The 19,813-nt window shown below is 38.8% G+C and overlaps 1 protein-coding gene across 4 annotated transcripts in view; it reads right to left on the bottom strand.

Annotated features, from left to right (window-relative positions):
* ELAPOR2 (endosome-lysosome associated apoptosis and autophagy regulator family member 2) overlaps nucleotides 1-19,813 on the bottom strand; it is a 266,046-nt gene that overhangs the window by 75,242 nt on the left and 170,991 nt on the right. For all 4 annotated transcript variants that reach the window (XM_067042702.1, XM_059073559.2, XM_067042701.1 and 1 more), the window contains exon 2: nucleotides 12,044-12,164. Coding sequence is in view for 2 of the 4 variants with exons in the window: in XM_059073559.2 (XP_058929542.1) it covers nucleotides 12,044-12,164 (121 nt within the window). In the remaining 2 variants the exon portion in view is untranslated. The remainder of the gene's footprint in view (nucleotides 1-12,043; nucleotides 12,165-19,813) is intronic.

Raw genomic sequence — 19,813 nt, 5'->3', positions numbered from 1 at the left:
TCTTCAGGCAGGCATCAATGAGGACCAGCTTTTCCTTTTCTTATACCTTCTGTCCTAACCACATCTACTTTCTACTTTGACTCTTTCTTGGCCTTTGGTTTTTAGTTGAATTAGAAGGGTTTTTATAATCTTAAGGACTATACTCTTCATTAAAATTCGCTTACAGTACAACATAAGACTTTTTTAAATTAAAATATAGTTGATTTACAACGTTGTGTTAGTGTCTGGTGTACAGCAAAGTGACTCAGTTATACATATATATACATGTTCTTTTTCATATTCTTTTCCATTATGGTTTATTATAGGATATTGAATATAGTTCCCCATGCTATACAGTAGGACCTTGCTGGTTATCTATTTCATATATAGTAGTTTGTATCTGCTAATCCCAAACTCCTAATTTATTCCTCCCTCAGCCCCTTTTACCTTTGGTAACCATAAATTTGTTTTCTATGTCTGGGAGTCTATTTCTGTTTTATAAATAAGTTCATTTGTGTCATATTTTAGATTCCATATGTAAGTGATATGAGATGTATGGTATCTGTCTTTCTCTCTGACTTACTTCACTTAGTATGATAATCTCTAGGTCCATCCATGTAGCTGCAAATGCATTATTTCATTCTTTTTTATGGTTGAGTAATATTCCATTGTATATTTAGACCACATCTTCTTTATCCGTTCATCTGTCCATGTACATTTAGGTGGCTCCCATGTCTTGGCTACTATAAGTAGTGCTGCAGTGAACATTGGGGTGCATATATCTTTTTGAATTATAGTTTTCTCCAGATGTATGCCCAGAACTGGGACTGCTGGATCATATGTCAACTCTATTTTCAGTTTTTTAACGAACCTCCATACAGTTCTCCATGTTGGATGTACCAATTTACATTCCCACCAACAGTGTAGGAGGGTTCTCTTTTCCCCACACCCTCTCTAGCATTTGTTATTTGTAGACTTTTTAATGATGGCCATTCTGACTGGCGTGAGGTGATACCTCATTGCAGTTTTGATTTGCATTTCTCTAACAATTAGCCATGTTGAACATCTTTTCATGTGCCTAGTGGCCACCTGTATGTCTTCTTTGGAGAAATGTCTATTTAGATCTTCCGCCCATTTTTTGATTGGGTTATTTGTTCTTTTGTTATTGAGATGTATGAACTATTTGCATATTTTGGAAATTAAACTCTTGTCAGTCGCATCATTTGCAAATATTTTCTCCCAGTCCATAGGTTGTCTTTTCCTTTTGTTTATAGTTTCCTTTGCTGTGCAAAAGCTTATACGTTTGATTAGGTCCCATTTGTTTATTTTTACTTTAATTTCTATTGCTTTGGGAGACTGACCTAAGAAAACAATGCTACAATTTATGTCAGAGAATGTTTTGCCTATGTTCTCTTCTAGGACAGCTATATATACTCTACTATACATAGTATAAATACTATAGAGTATATATACTATATACTACTATAAAGATAGAAATATGCAGGTGTGGAAAAAAACATTTATATCCAACTGTCCCCAACCAGCAAATGGCTGGGCAACTTACTTAACCCTCCTTGCCTCCATGCATTCACATTCCAAGGATGACACGGCTTTCCCCTCCTCCCTCACAGGACTGCTGTGGTCCTATGAGAGACTGAAAACCACTCTGAGAATAAAATATAACATGAAAATTTAAAGCTTTACTATCATCATGCAACCACCCCATACAATGTACCAAATAATAGTCTCTGAATTGAATCATTTATATGCTGATTAATCTATGATTTATGCCTAACAATAAAGAACATCTATTTTTAATCTTTTCATCACAAGGACCTCTTAGTTTTGCTTTTCTTCCTTCAGAGACCTCATGCTATGGAAGATGATGGCTATCAATTACCTTTATTCATAATTCATCCATTTTTGCTACTTTAATTCAAAGTTATTACTAAAATTTATTTTCTAAACAGTAAACAGCAATAAGAAGCAGTATTAAAATTTTCAGTTTACTTGTTCAATGAGATGTTGATGGTACAGGGAGCCTATGCACTCTCATTACAGGTAAGTATATGAGAATCACACTATATTATGTCACTCAACAGATATTTCTTATCTAGTATTCAGTAGGCAAACACTAGGCACCAAGGGTATTTTGGTGAATAAGATGGAAATAGTCCCTACTCTCATGGAGCAGCTAGTCTAGTCTAGTCTAGACTTACCTTCCTCAAAATAGACTGAATTTACATTTCACTAAGATAAATTCACTGTAAAACTATCGTATCTGTTAACCTAAGTTAATAGCTAAATAAAAATAGTTACATATATGTATGGGGAAATGATTAATTAAATCAATTCCAGAATTAAGATGAGCCAATATGTCTATTTTCTTCAATTGTCTCATTTCATTTACATAAGATAAATAAAACAAGGTTAAAGCTGCAGGCATTGTCATTACTGACTATACAAGAAGAACACTCTTCCAACTATTACTATTATTCACAGCCATTAAGGAAAGTACAAACAGGGAAAATAATGTACAGATTGCGGGTCTCAAAAATGATAAATTTTACCTTCATCAATCATTTAGCCAGTCAATTATCATGATCAGATACTTAAAGCTTCAACTGCCCGCCAGGTTTATAATTCTTCCCACAGAAAACAAAAAGGAAGTAAGAAATGGCATCTAAAAAGAAGGTGAACATCCGCTTCAATCCAGCAAATCCCGGCTGCTCTTCCTCCCTCAGTGCCAGTGACAAGGAGAACGCTCAGACGTTTTCTTTTCTAAGTTCTTATTTGCAAAATTCTTAAAGAAGAAAAATAATTTCTCTCATTTTACAAAAATGAAAGTGAGACAGGAAGACTCCAAAACAGTACATTAAAAGAGGTCATTTCTTATGATCCAGCAATCTCACTCCTGGGAATATACCCAGACAAAACTATTCAAAAAGATACATACACCCTTATGTTCATTGCAGTACTGTTCACAATAGCCAAAACATGGAAACAACCTAAATGTCCATCGACAGATGAATGCATAAAGAAGATGTGGTGCATATATACAATGGAATACTACTCAGTCATAAAAAAGAACAAAATAATGCCACTTGCAGCAAGATGGATGCAACTGGAGATGATCATACTAAGTGAAGTAAGTCAGAAAGAGAAAGACAAAATGTGATATCATTTACATGTGGAATCAAAAATATGGCACAAATGAACCGATCTACAAAAGGGAAACAGACTCATAGAGAACAGACTTGTGGTTACCAAGGGGGGTGGGGGGACGGGAGAGTGATGGACTGGGAGATTGGGGTTGGTAGATGCAAACTATTACATTTAGAATGGATAAACAACAAGGGCCTAATGTATAGCACGGGTAACTATATTCAGTATCCTGTGATAAACCATAATGGAGAAGAATATTTTTAAAATTCACACATATTATACACATATTATATACACAGGTAACTGAGCTGCTTTGCTGTAGAGCAGAGTTTGGCACAATGCTGTACATCAGCTCTACTTCAATAAAACTTTTTACAAAGAAAAAGAAAAAGAGGCCATTTCTTGCTGATGTTCTTATTCACTGAAGGCATTTTTTCCCCTTGGCTGAAGGGAATCTTTGTTCTGTTTCACTGAGATTTTATTTGTCATAAGTGTGTTTTTCTTGTCAAAATCCACAAGGCAGCAATGCAGGCTGATTGTGAGTAAATCACCTGTCTGCCATGTTCAAGATAAGGTAGGAGGAGAATAACAAAAGGTAACACTATGCAAATTCTAACAGCAGCAGACATTGCAGTGTTCCTATGAGTATATATTCATGAGCATTGAGGAGTATATTGGTCTACTCCACTCTAATTCACAGGTGATGGAATATAAGGCATGATGTGATCATGGAATGAATAAATTATGATATGTAATGACACTTAAAACTATCAGAATGACCAAAAGGGACTTTCGAGATCACCTGGTACAAACCCTCCTGATATGGATGCCAAGTTTCCTCATCTGTGTGATCTAGAGCATCTTAGTTCAACTTTTCTACAGTCACCACAGGCAGACTCACTATCTATGAGTCTCATGACTCCTATGACTCTCTACTTAATAAATAGACTCCCTGCAGTACCATGGAGCCAAAAGATTTTATTATAGCTAAGCTAAGAAAAATCCACTGTTCGTATGTGAAGTAAAGAAGAATAGCATTCAAAAAACATACCTCTGCCCCAGAAGTCAAGTGACGTGAGTTCTAGTTCCAGCAGGGCTGCCTGGCCACATGTGGAGTTAACACACGAGCTGCTGTGCAAAGTCTGAAGTGGCACAGTTAAATGATCAGAACTGAATTCTTAAAGCCTGATGCTACCAATAACCACCTTTAACTTTCCATTAAGACTTGGGGATGAAGATGGAGGCCACAGAGATGTTTGTAAGTTCAGATTTCTGAAATGCTTTGACAGAGACGGGAGAAAAAATAATTTTCACCTCTCATTTTACAAAAATGAAAGGGAGACAGGAGACATACAAAGCAGTACATTAATACAAACCACTCTGGCCAATGTTCTCTAATTCACTGTTCTCTGAAAAGAATATGCAGTCAAAGGACGGCCTCTCCATCTGTGAAAATGAATACTCACCTCTAACATTTTTTCCAGTGAATGGGTCCTCACAGAACCCTAACAGCTAGGATGGTATGACAGTCACTGCACTTTGCAGAGAAGACTGATCAGCCAGAATACCTGCTCCCCCTCCTCCCCACCCCCCCAAAAAATATCACCAACTCCTGGTGTTACATAGAAAACTGATCCATGTAACACCACAGCTATAATCCCCATTAAATTAGTGGAGCCTAGGTTAAAACTTCCCATCTTTTTTACAAGCAAAAGCTAACTAAGGTAGATTCCATCTTAAAAAAAAAAAAAAAAAAAACCCACAAGTGTATTTTATTGTGGCTTCTTGACTTCGGTGTTTGATGGGGAAGAAGACAAATTCCAGTTCATGGAGCACAGGATGACACAAGGTTTATGGGAAAAAAAAAAAAAATCTAACAGCGAAGGTCAGGGGAAGGAAAATGTTGAGAGTATTTGATGAGGTCACCAAAGGGGGCAGAGCAATGCATCTGTGAAATCAGTTTTCTCAACTTCCAATTATGTCCCAACACTTTGATTCTTATCATCCTGAACTTTTCCTCTTCCTTAGAAAGTGTCGGTCACCCTGTACTTCATGTTAGTTTCTCTGCCCTTGATTTTGCCGTTTTGAGGGCTGAGTTCTCTCATCTCCTCATAAAACACTTGTTTCAAAGAAGCTCTCTCGACCATAACTCCCATCAAACACAATTGATGTAAAGCCTGTTTCTGATCTGTTATCCTAACAATCTCATGCGTTGTTGCCTTTCACCCACCACCCGCGTGTTGCTGAGCAGATTTAACTCCAACACTCTTCCCACCTGGAATTTGATGCATCAATATCCCAAACTAAGCCTATTGAAGACAAAATGTTTCTGTCCCTTCATATGTAGAATAAAGTTTTACTAATCTAATTAGATCTCCGTGTTTCACCTATGGAAATGAAACACCGAAGGCAGTCTCTAATTTGATGGCACCAAGGTTATTAAATCAACAAAAATCCCAGTGTTTGAAGCTGCCTTAGGATCCAGGAGAGGATGACAGCTCCTCTCCTCTTGGGAAGAATGAAACAGGACTCTATTCTAAATTAAGAATTTCTGTAGTTGAAAAAATACCGATATTTTTCTAATACATGTTAGATAATGAATGCATACTGTATGTATGTTTTCTAGACATGTCTACAGTTTTCTAGACACAGAAAAAAAAAAAAACGCTAAGCGACTCATTGTATTTGAGGATATAACTACAAATGTGCCTTACATTCAGAACGTTATTCCCTTACCTTTCAGAAAAATAGACACAATTAAGAATAAAATCTACAAGCAGGTCAGTAATCAATTAAAATAAACCCCCAAGCAATATATCGGAGCCTTTAGATGCCATCTTTTAAAAACTCCACTTACCTATAGGAGATTTGCATCATATTTCTACCAAGAGGTAAATGTAAGGTGACCACCATGCCTCAAGAAGGGGCCTAACAACTTGTTCAACCAACACTGTAGTCCTGTCCAAAGAGGCGTGACACCATAGGGGTTAAGAACAGGGACCCAGGAGGTAGACTGCTCGGTTTCAAATCCTGGTTCTGCCTTTGCCCCACCTGTGGGAGGTACCCCAGTGCCTCCTTCACAAGGTTGTTAGGATGACTGGGTTTGACCGAATGCCTGTAAAGCATTTACACCTGTGCCTGACATAAGCAAGTAAAGACTGGCTATTATACATTTTATTGTTATTTTCACTAAGTTATATTATTATATAATTATGACTCCAGGCACTATAGATTACATTTATCATTCCATTTAAGACCCTCAAACACTTACGAATAGCTGTCTCCAGGTTAAAGTCCTTGGTGTAACACACTGAGCCTATGAGATTTGTCAGAATCTCTGTTCCTGCTCACATTCTCCCTGAGTGCCATCCACACAGACCTCCCAGAGCCCCCAGGAAAACCCAGTGCTGCCTCTAAGTTGCACCTCTGCCCGCGTTTCCTCTTCCTCAAATGCCACTCTGCTTCATCGAGTGCGTGAAGACCTTCCTTCAGGGTTCGCCTCAGAGATCCTCAGAAAATTAACACGTACAACCCGTTAAGTATGGCATTTAATCCCTGTCTCAACTCGAAGTCGGGGCACAGTTCTTCACATCAACCTGCCAGGGGTCAGATAACTTTCCAAAGTGATTCAGTCTGCATTTCAAACTCACACCTGCTTCACTGTGAGGTCCTCTTGACTCCCTCCCTCCCCGGCAAGATCATCCTAGGTATTTGTATCTATCTTGCACTTCACCTCTATACTCGAAATAATTTATTACCCACGGGCTCCCTTACTAGAATAAAAAGTCCTGGAAAAAACAGGAATCTCCTGTTCATTTATTTTTGGATCCCTATCATCAAGAATTTAGGAAATACTCAACAAATGTTTAGTGAACGAATTAAAACTCAATAAATACCTGTGGACTAAATATTTTGCTCAAGACATGCAAGTCTGTTGCAGATCTGGGGTTTCATCTGAGGTGTATATCACACCTGACCACGAACTGTGGGAGGCCTGGGACTGGACATCCATGCGGTAATGCTCCCATTGAGACTTACAGAGCAAAGAAATTGTATGAAATTAGTTAAATCATAGCACAAGTAACAACATATAAAAATATACTAAATTAGCCTGCCATGTGTATTTAAATCTGTGTTCCTCCAAAAACGTTATATGCAGAAATTAGCAAAAGGGTGCAACTACACATTGGATAAAAGAGTCCTATAATCAAATATACCTGGGAAACTCTGGGTAAAACAGAATGCAGTTAACACACAGTAAATGTTCTATAGATAATTACCATGTTTTTCAGAGACTTTTTTTTTTTTTTTTTTTTTTTTTTTTTTGTGGTATGCGGGCCTCTCACTGCTGTGGCCTCTCCCGTTGCGGAGCACAGGCTCAGGACGCGCAGGCCTAGCGGCCATGGCTCACGGGCTTAGTTGCTCTGCGGCATGTGGGATCTTCCCGGACCAGGGCACGAACCCGTGACCCCTGCATCGGCAGGCGGACTCTCAACCACTGCGCCACCAGGGAAGCCCTTCAGAGACTTTTATTATGAAAATGTGGACTGCATCCCTCCATCAAGGGGATACAGCATTCACCATTTTTTAAAAGTATTGGTATTTCATGACAAAAAACCTCAACACGCTTTTTTTGTTTACATGAAATATTTCTTGGGATGAATATTCCACAGAACAGACTTCCAGCATGATATGCAATCACCATTCAATATCAACGTACTCAATTTGCCCAGATGCACTGGCTGCCATACCACTAACAACACTACACAACTGAAATAGACTAGGTATTGAATCCTGCGGAAGAGCCTACATTTCAAAGGGCTATGATCCCCCCAAAAATGGATTTTTTAATATTCCACCCAGGAAGCTAAAGCCAACTCTCTTTCCATGAGAATCCTTCCTCTCTTTCAACTCCAAACTAGAATCAAAAGATGTTGACTCAAACTGTCACCTCTGCTTACTCCTTAAGGCCCATGAAATGTAGGTTATGGCAATAGATCAGAGAGACACAATGGAAAAAGGAAAACAATTGTAGTCAAGGGTTTTTTTTCTAATCTGTATATAGCATTTCTTAATCTAAGAACCAAATATTAGTTTATATAAATACTGAAGTACAAGATTAAACAATGCCCACAATACTATAACTTGATGCTAACATACCAAATGGGGTTACAAATATCTTAAATAGTCATCCCCAATTAGAAAATGATGTGTTAAGGTTGAAGTCACGGGCTGAGAAATACAGGAAGGAGTAAGCAATAGAAGGTACACACTCCCCAAAGGAAGAGATAGCTTATGTTTATTTCCCTTCAGTGCTCTAGACTTTTCTGAAAATATGTAAGGCAATAGGTAAAGGAATTCTCTCCTCACTCCTAGTAGCCAGGCTTTTATTTCTAAGGTTTGGTTTGAAACAAAAAGTCCCTTTTCCCCTCTATGGTTGGTGAGAGAAGAGAGAAGAGAGAGAAGGTACCCCATCCAGGCAACCATTCCAAAATGACTATTGTTTTTGACAATCTAAGAAAGTCAAGAGGACACCCAGAGAGTCAAGGGAAGATTTTTTAAACTCTTACACAAGAGGGAAGGGACGGAGACAGGATGGAGTCAGAACAGGGGTTATATCCCCTCGTTCTGGGAGGAGGCAATGAGTGCCGTGTTCAGGAATGACATGCTACCTGCAAGCTGTGCCTGAGTGATGCCCACGGACACAAGACTCAGCACCAGAGCTTGGAAGAAGCAGCAAAGTTCCCTGGAGCTAAGCCTGGAGCCAGCAGAGAGAAGGAGCGAGATGAAGTCATTTCAGTGGCCCACTGCAGCACTGCCTAAGACACTGAGGTTTCCACAGCAGAGAGGACAGCAGGACAATGAGAAGCTGTGTCAGTTAATAACCAGAGGTCTCTCCATCCCACTTCCTGAGAGCAGCAAGCCTCAAGCTCACATGCAGTCCAGGGATCCGCCACAGCAGAAACTGATGCCTGACTTCTCATTAACTTCACTCAGAGCCTTGTAGCCAGATTTTACATGATTTTTTTAAAAAATAAAGATATAATATAGCTTGCCCATCAATTCTGTTTAAAAAGATGCACAGGTGCTACATAAACATTCCCATAATCCCTTTCCTAAGGAAAGGCCTCCTCTACTGCTTCTTTCTGAGAAAGGGGGAAAGATCTAGCTAATTACATTTTGAAGACTCTGTAGGAATTTGCACCGAGGGCACATTCTGGGTTTTGCTTCACTGAGAGACACTAAGATCTGGGGAAATTATGTCTCACACAACCATCGCCCTAAATATTTTTCACGTACTTGAAGCTGCCGCGTTCCCTGTTTTTCTTTTCTTTTATGTGGCCCAACTGCTGGGCCATATCATCAAAATGTAGCTGCTGAGTCTAGTGCCTGTGGGCAATCACCCCCCCATCACAGGTTTGGGCATCACTCAGGCACAGCTTGCAAGTAACATGCCACTCCTGAACCCCAACACTTTTATCCTCTTTTATCCTTGAAGCACAAACATCGAATACCTTCCCTTGACGATGGCCAGCGACAGAGCATTATGCCATACCATCCCCACCCCAATGGGGCCCTGGAAGCTCCTCCAGGCCATCATCTTCAAGTGGCAATCTAACTCAGTGGGTAAGAGACAGGCTCTGGAATCAAACATGTCTGTACTTGAACCCCAGATCTGCCATGTCCTGGGTATATGACCCGACCGGCAGTAACTTATTTCACCACTTTAAGTCTGAGTTGTCTCATCAGTAAAGTGGAAATACTAAGACTAGCTATCTGAGACGATTGTTGTGAGGATACAACAGAAAATGATGCAAAGCTCCAAGCACGATGTTTAGCATGTAATCTGTATATGAGAAATAGTAGCTATTATTAACAGTAGAAAATCTAAGCCACTGAAAGAATATTCAGTTATTACCATAACTGCCTTCAGCAGTGAGTTTCAAAATAACTTGCCTCTACCATACAAAAAAAAAGTCACAATCAGAGGCCAGACTAATAACTTCCAGAGCTGATATAAGTATACGACACAAAAATACGTGTGAATTAAGATTCAGACATACTACCAAGATAAAAAGTGCCCCAGCCATCACATAAGCAGTATCATTACCGGGTATCATTTTTAAAGTAAGTACTATCATCGTTTAAAGTGATACTCAACTAATAGTGAGTTTACTAGACCAAGTTCTTAGAGCAGTTCAAGCTGGCATGTCAAATTCATAACATTATCTGTGGAAGACCATAGTAAATAATGAGCAAAAACATCCCTGGCAACATTCAAATAGAAATAATTTGTACTGAAGCATCAGTTCTGAAACAGATTTTTAAACCCTTGGCCAATAAATTTAATCACTAGCGTCCTGGTAAGTGTTGAACAACCAGCTCTCAAGAGGCACCTTTGTAGTGTTTGCCAATTCACATGGTGTAAATACTCCACCATGCCCCATTTCAAAGGAACAACGAGTTCTCAAAAGCCAGTGCCAGCCAACAGCTGCACACCACTTAGATACAGAGTAGGATTCAAAATGGTTACACACTCCACCTCAATAGGGCTGTTTACAAGGAACCAAGGAATTAGTCCACAAGTAAAAGGTAAATATAGATAAATGATATATGGATTTTCTAGGAGGGTGACAGAAGCAATTTTGCAATGAGCTAATTCCACAGGCAATACTCAGGCTGTTTCCCTTTTAACTGCAATCCTCCCTCACTGAGAGCTGGTCCTCTTTCTGCACAGGTGGTGACATATACCCCAGCCTTGGATCATCTTTATATCCACTGACCCCACTATCCTCTTAAGATTCTTGCTAGACCCAAGTCTTTCTCTGGTTACCTGGGTTCTTAGGTTCTCTCTGTATTCATTTAATATCATTCACCAAGAAATATGGCTTTCTTCCTTAATTTTCCTCCTAAGACTTCCCATCTTCCTGCCTCTCTTTTATCAGTAAACCCACACCTATGCTAAAACTCCTCCAGCCGGTAACAGAGATACAGTTTCTCTATGAAGAGGAAGGAATTAGCTCCCCGTTTAATTAATTTGCTTATCTGCTCTTTCATTTGGGAACAAAAGAACTCAGCTTTTAGGAATACCATTTGGAAGGCTGTAGGAAAACCAAAATAATCTCTCTGTCTTATTCCAGCTTTGAACTCTAGGACACCCCAAGATGACTTCACTGCAGGAAACTGTGACTCACCAAATTTAAGGATTTTAAAAAGTAGACTTTATAAACGAAAATAAATTTCGTGACATATTTCTGTTAATTCAAAATGTTGCACTTCAAACTTGCTTAATTGCTAAAAGACAAGCTGTTAAATGTGATAGTCATCAATTATCTACTCTCTCTGTACATTACACTATAAAGTCAAATTATAATATTTCTATGGCAAGGAAAAGAAAAAAGAAATCCGTTGCCGGATGAAAGTGTGTGTATGTGTGCTGGTGATGAAAGCACAACAATGTGACTGAACTCAATGCCACTGAACTGTACACTTAAAAATGATTAAGATGGTACATTTTATGTAATGTGTTTAACAATATTATGCACACCAAACGTTACTACGTGTATCAAAAATCTTTGAAAAGTCTCTTAAAATGTAGAGAAAAAAAGAAATCTACTAAATAGAAATTCTGCCACTCTGCCCTTTAGAATTTCAAGTAAGACAGTAAACCAGATTTTTTTAAACAAATAAATAAAAATAACACCCTTTAATACTGCCTGTGTCTCGTTACAGATCAGACATAAGGGCACTGAGTGTTGAGAAAGGATGCTTTTGCTCTGCTAGATCAATGTTCCTTTTTTCAAAGGTCTTTTATATGCACTACAAGTAACTTCCCGGGCTCATATGAAGGGCTTATGGTTTAATCAGGAAAACAAATGGTCAAAAAGTCAAAACGTACTGCATTCTTTGCCTCTCACTGGGTCAGGCAGGCCAGAGCAGTCCACTGCAGAATTCGGAATGGCAACTCTCCATCTGGAGCCACTGCTATCACATTCTGTATATTCAAAGTGGAAATCTTCCTGCAAATAATCACAAACACAAGCCTTTGTTAGAGCCAATTTTAATGGGACAACTGCGCTTTCTCAATCATCCCCAAACCTGCCTGGAAGCCTGGTTCCAAACTGTTCTCTCTGCTTGATCCTTATTCTTCCCCCACTCCATCCATACCAAGCAGTACTTTGATCAAAAATGTATCAGGCCAGGCACTGACTAGGCGCTGAAGATCTGACGAGGGCCAAGACCATCAGGCGCTCACGGGGTGACCAGCGAACTGTACTGTCACCCACCCCAAAAGGCAACAGCACACAGTCCCTATTTTTTTGCAGGCTTCTTAAGCTCTAAATAATTGATAGATATGAATATAAAAGCAAAATAACCCTAGGAAAGTGAAGGCTGTCACTGTCCCAAATTTTTCAAAGAAAGAAATAGGAGAACGGTTCCCATTGACCTAATTTCTCACTCTGTTTAAAATTTAACAGAAAGTAGAATGATTAATCATCCAAATACTAACTAAAAGACTACCACTTTTTAAAGCAGCTCTCCCAGGCTCAATCTCCCCCACCACAGCAAGCTGCCTTCAATCACAGACTGTAACACAGACCATTTATTACAGTCGCCAAATAAGACCAACCCACTTGTCTCTGGCCTCTATCTTCACTTGACCTCCCCTGCTCAGAGCACATTACACCCGTGAGATGCTTGAGCTGAGAGGAATGAGGACAAAATGTCATTAGACGTTTCAAGAATGAGAGAAGTTATAAATCTACTCCAAAATATTTCAGTTCGGTATCTTAGAAGTTGCTAGTCTGCTTAATCTACTCTGTTTGCCTCCTTTACTGTATCAATGACAGGAGTGAATGGAAAAATTGCCACATAACCATCAGGAAACCAGGTGGGGAAGTCTGTGTGTGTATATGTGATGTGTGTGTGTATATGTGATGTGCGTGTGTGTATATACATGGAAAGAATACCAGTTAAAAGGTAGGTTCTGGAATCAGGTCTGAGTTTGAACTGACATCTCATTCCTCCACATACAATCAATGTGCTATATTGGACAAGCCACTTTACCTCTCAAAGCAACCATTTTTTTCATTGGTAAAATTACCATAATAGTATTTCCTATCTTGTATGGCTTTTGTGGCAGTTAATTGAGATAATGTCTGTAAAATGTTAGGCATGTTAAGCGACACTGGGTTAGCACTTATTAGTGGTAGAATTATTATCCTTCTGAAGGGCAATGTGGGTACAGAGGATGATACAGAGGAAGGAGCTAGTGGTAACAGGATAAGGCACAAACAACATGAGTCTCTGTTTCCCCTGCTTCAACTTCTGCACGCACTTATGATAAATGAGAAGGGACTGAGAGTTAGAGAAGGTGTAAATACCGGGATGGAAGCAAAGGCCTTATGCTGCATTAGGACTCTCCCCAGAATTAAGATTCAGTATATACTGCAGGCAATCATCTCTGAAGAGTATTTTTTCCACTCAAATTTTTTTTTTTACAAAGTTTGGTAACAGACGATTTAAGATTAAGTTATTTGACAAGAGTCTAGATTTCAAATATGTTTTACTGCCAACTGAGGACAAACCTACATATGTAAAAAAAAAAAAAAAATCAATAAAAGCTGCCAAATGGGAAAGGCTTTCCAGAGGGAAAGATGGGAGGAAGGGAAGTAAGAAAAGAGGAGAGGGAGGGAGGGAGGAAAACATAACAAAGGTCACTAAATTTGACAACATACAAATGTTAAACACTGTACATCAAAAGTCATCATGAACAAAAGTAAAAGGTAAACAACAAAACAAACTGGTGAAGAAACACATGGCAAAGGTTAACTAACTTAAGAATACTGGGTTTCTGAGTTCTGGAAGTGAATGGTGGTGATGGCTGCACAACAATATGAATGTACTCAGTGCCACTGAACTGGACACTTAAAATGATTAAGATGCTAAATTTGATGTTGTGTATATTTCACCACAATTTTAAAAATTAAAAATATGAAATAAAAAGAATACTGGGTTTCTAAAGATCGGTAAGGAAAAGGACAAATAACTATTGGAAGAATGGTCAAAGAACACAAGCAATTCATTAAAGAACAATACAAATGGCCAAGGATAATATAAAAAAAAGTTGAACCTTGCCAAAGAAATACAAATAATGATTTTCATCAAGTTGGCATGACATTTAAAATATTTTTTTTTTAAACTCCCTGAGGTAACAGTGCAGTAAAATGAGCACTTGTGTGCTTCCAATGAGAATAAAGTGTGCAGGCTTCCTGGAGAGAAACAGTCAATATGTACCAAGATCCTGAACGTGTTCAAAAATTTGAACCCCAAATTCCACTTCTAGCATCTAATCTAAGGGAGAAAAATGTTTCATGTGTTCAGTGATTTATGGCCAAAATTGCTCATGATAACTTTGCTATAGGTTGAGGAAGCATAATTAATAGCTGAGCATTATTTTCCACATGTATTTATATCATTAAATACTCATAATAATTAATGTGGATTAGGAAAAACAGGTAATATTATTCCCATTGTTCAAATGATACTCAGATTGGATAAGCGACTTACTCAGAGATACCCAGCTAGTAAGCAGCATAGCTGAGAGCTGAAGTCAAGCCTTTTGTTTACTGACCAGTGTTTTCAGTTTACACAACGCCACTGTGCTTAAAATAGAAGGTTACTGTTTTAAAAGAGAAGGATTGGTCAAAGTTTTGAATATAAAATCCTGATGGTTACAGAAGTCTAAAATTAATCATAAGGATGTTTCACATTCAAACAGAATTACAAGATACACAGGTAAGCAGAAACCATTTGATTCCCCTCTCTTTCTGTATTAGTTTTCTATGGATGTTGCGACAAATTACCACACACGTAGCCACTAAAGACAACAGAAATTTATCCTTTCACCATTCTGGAGGCAAAAAGATCAAAATCTATATCACTGGGCCAAAATCAAGATGTCAACCAAGCTGCGCTCCCTCCAGGAGCTCTGGGCAGAATCCACTCCATGCATCTTCCAGTTTCTGGTGGCTGCTGTCATTCTCTGCCTCTGTGGTCACACTGCCTTCTTTCTCCTCCCCCTTGTGATTGTATTTAGGGCCCATCCAGAAAACCCCCCGCCTCATGATTCTTATTCACATCTTCAAAGCCTTTTTTGTCATACTCACGGGTTCCATGGATTATGACACAGGTATCTTTATTTTTTTTTTAACATCTTTATTGGAGTATAATTGCTTTACAATGGTGTGTTAGTTTCTGCTTTATAACAAAGTGAATCAGTTATACATATACATACATCCTCATATCTCCTCCCTCTTGCGTCTCCCTCCCTCCCACCCTCCCCATCTCATGCCTCTAGGTGGTCACAAAGCACCCAGCTGACCTCCCTGTGCTACGCGGCTGCTTCCAACTAGCTATCCACCCTACGTTTGGTGGTGTATACATGTCCATGCCACTCTCTCACTTTGTCACAGCTTATCCTTCCCCCTCCCCATATCCTCAAGGCCATGCTCTAGTAGGTCTGTGTTTTATTCCCGTCCTACCCCTAGTCTGTTCATGACATTTTTTTTTTCTTAGATTCCATATATATGTGTTAGCATACAGTATTTGTTTTCCTCCTTCTGACTTACTTCACTCTGTATGACAGACTCCAGGTCCATCCACCTCACTACAAATAACTCAATTTTGTTTCTTTTTATGGCTGAGTAATATTCTATTGTATATATGTGTCACATCTTCTTTATCCATTCATCTGTTGATGGACACTTAGGCTGCTACCATCTCCTGGCTATTGTAAACAGAGCTGCAATGAACATTTTGGTACATGACTCTTTTTGAATTATGGTTTTCTCAGGGTATATGCCCAGTAGTGGGATTGCTGGGTCATATGGTAGTTCTATTTGTAGTTTTTTAAGGAACCTCCATACTGTTCTCCATAGTGGCTGTATCAATTCACATTCCCACCAACAGTGCAAGAGGGTTGCCTTTCTTCCACATCCTCTCCAGCATTTATTGTTTCTAGATTTTTTGATGATGGCCATTCTGACCGGTGTGAGATGATATCTCACTGTAGTTTTGATTTTCATTGCTCTAATGATTAATGATGTTGAGCATTTTTTCATGTGTTTGTTGGCAATCTGTATATCTTCTTTGGAGGTCTTCTGCCCATTTTGGGATTGGGTTGTTTGTTTTTTTGTTATTGAGCTACATGAGATGGATTAAAGACCTAAATGTAAGGCCAGACACTATCAAACTCTTAGAGGAAAACATAGGCAGAACACTCTATGACATAAATCACACCAAGATCCTTTTTGACCCACCTCCTAGAGAAATGGAAATAAAAACAAAAATAAACAAATGGGACCTAATGAAACTTAAAAAGCTTTTGCACAGCAAAGGAAACCATAAACAAGACCAAAAGACAACCCTCAGAATGGGAGAAAATATTTGCAAATGAAGCAACTGACAAAGGATTAATCTCACAGGTATCTTTTGCAGGGGGGAGTGGTGGGATAGTATTCGGCCTACCATGATCTCCTAGTAAGAAGAGCCTAGGCCAGGCATGCAATTGCATGATGGTTTTCTTGGTCCTCTTGTTCCCAGTTCCTCTTTCTTGTTCCCAGTTATCTGCATTAAGAAGACTTTCCTATTTCCATATCCCACAGAGATCCTGGTCCCCATATGTAAAATTCAAGTAATTTGTTATCATCCTTGCAAAATAATGATACTGAGAATTCTGGCATAAATTTCAAATGAAGAAAGGCCTCTGAATAAAATAGGTAAGCTGAAGAAAACTCTCTGCCACCAGTGCCTCTGTGTTGTTCAGGCTGCCAGTTATGAGATGAGAACAGCAGTAAGTACATGGAAAAAGAATGTTGTGTTTTCTGGCTGCAGTGGCAGATGTCATATGCCAATTAATTTTCTTGTGGTTCTTTATTCTACCTGCCTCCTCTAGAATACCCTTGAAATCTAAAGAGCCACAGCTATTGTTAAGTTACAAAATTCTTAGGACTCCAGCAGGAAGCAATAATGTGTTTATTTATAATTTTAAAACACTGAAATGCAAACGTACTTCATGCAGAGGGCATCACTTGGGTCAGGAATTTAGACTGTAGCCCCTGCCAGATGGGTTTTATTTTTTTAATTATTTAATAGGCTATTTCATCTGGGCCAGTAACAATTTTTTTTCATCTATTTCTGAAGTCAACCCTTAAACCCACAGCAGAGATTTAAGAAATAGTGTGATGCAGTAAAATCACTAAAGATATAATATATGCCCCCAAAGTATTCTGAATGGTATTCAAGGTACTGAATAAAGAGAACTATAGCACATACATTTTCAGATTTATAGATAATACCCCATAACTCTGGCCACAGACCCAAGAAAACATTGAGCTAAACTGATCCCTTGGAAATGGGAATTTTCTGGATGTCAAAGAGCAATTAAAAAGAAAAGGTAAAAATTTTCTAACACAAATATAACATTAATACATGTCCAAGATTTTATTTAAGTCATTAACTAACAAGTCAATCTGGAAGTTAGCCATTGCCATCAGTTCAAAGGAGAATTCAACGATACACACAAACAGGAAATCAGGAAAGTGAAATGAATTAACTAAGAGATGCAGAACTGGGAAATATCCTGAGGGCAACAATCAATTGCATTCCAAAGTATAAAATGCATTTTCATTTCTATGGACAAGAATCATTTGTATTACTATCAATTTCCTACATCTCACAGTGTTGTAAAATAGTTCAAAGACAGAGAAAGATGCAGGCCCCTACAAAAACTGATCATTCAGCAAGGTGCTCTAAACAGGACAGCCAGTCATCTTTTCTGCCTATTTCAACATGTTTCACCATTTTTCCTGACAAGAGGGGAAATTCCTGACAATTTTTCCAACATTACAGGGCTCCTGACATTTTATCACCAAACCTAATGATGTGAGTCAGAGCACACTCTAAACAACAGAACATCCGCTGACAAGCCACAATCTCCAAATTATAAACTGGAGGAAGTGCTTGGCCTGACCCGACTCAGGAGATGGCAGTTATTCAGACATGTCTACAAATCACAAAACATTGGGGGAATGAAAGCACTGCCCCAAATAACAAAATGATGGGATTTTCTGAAAACCTTACATTGTAAACATGTGGGAACCGAGGAAAGAAATAACCAAAAAGAAATACAGCATGGAGTTACTGCTGATCAGTGTGGATGAAAAATTGTGGCTCACTACCTGCAAGCACAAAGTCACCAGCCACTGCCTTCGCTGACCTTCAACACACCTTGAAAGGAGTGCAGGGTGGAGATCAGGAACGAGGCTTTCTGTGCTCTGGGAAAATGGCAGAACAGGCCTTCAGATAGTTAGCCATTTTCAGGAGAAGATTTTATGGGCCCAATTTCTTCCATCTTCTCTTATCTGGAAAAGCACTAAAATCATTAACAGAGATATCCTCTCCTCGGGACTAGCAGCAACCTTCTGCCAAAATGTGTGCTTGACTGGACGTAGCCCCTTCATCAAAATCACATACATATTGCCCTCTCCTCTTACCTCTTTGGAGCAATTCCTCAGAGCTCCCTGAGAGGCTGTCTCCCAGGCTATAGTCCTCATTTTGCCCCAAACAAAACTTAAGTCACAACTCTCACATTGTGCTTTTTTCTTTTTTTTTCAGTAGACATCAGCAAACACTTAAGGGAAGATTATCCCTCAATATAAATCATGATCTCACACACACACACACACACACACACACACACACACACACTCACTCACTCACTCACTCACAACTCAAGTACAGGCACAAACTCTCAAACTGTTATCTTACACCTAAACAGAAAAGGTCGGATACACCCAGATAAATATGAGATGCCCACAGAACCCCCTACAAAAGACCTTCTCCTTGACCAATCTTTAGTCAGGCTCCTCTGAACTCTCTTCCCAATGAAGCCTTGACCTCTAGGCTTGTATGTTCATCTCTGCATCACCCAGTTTTATCAAGAATCCTGTCAAGTCAGTTTAGCTAGAATCCCCCCTCACCCCTGATGTTTCCTCTTAGTAATTTTCATCCACCGACCCTCCCCTGCTCCCTGACTATAAATCCCCACTTGTTCATGCCGTATTTGCAATTGAGCCCAGTTCTGTACTGATGTCTCTTTTCCCCTACTGCAATAGTTCCTGAATAAAATCTGTTTTTTTCCATTTTAACTACTGAACAGCTCTGGTTTTCTCTGACACCCCCTAACACAAAAGTCATTTTACTACAAAAGCCTCATAGTTGCTCAAGGAAAACCTGGGGTATCATCTCCCAATTATGATGACAGTTGCTATAGTTTAACTACACATAGACTAGGCAATGTTTCAAATAAATTTCACATATAAAAATAACATGCATTTATGCACATATATGTCGACATTATTTGACAATACACATATATTTTACATACTGACATTAACATATATCATTTGTCATGATTTACACCTGTATCGATATATATCATTTTTGTATATTAACATTAATATATATCATTCTTTACTACATGACACTTCGTTATTAAATCAGTACTATGGTCTAAATGCTATGGGAGAGATTTAAAATAAATATAGCATATAGTTCCTATACTCAATAAGCTTATGATTTTGTTGGAGCACACAGGACAGACACG

The sequence above is a fragment of the Kogia breviceps genome, chromosome 9 (genome assembly GCF_026419965.1).
Source record: "Kogia breviceps isolate mKogBre1 chromosome 9, mKogBre1 haplotype 1, whole genome shotgun sequence".
NCBI classification, from domain to species: Eukaryota; Metazoa; Chordata; class Mammalia; order Artiodactyla; family Physeteridae; genus Kogia; species Kogia breviceps.
The sequence above is the reverse complement of the archived record's forward strand: the minus strand, read 5'-3'. Positions and strand labels throughout refer to the sequence as shown.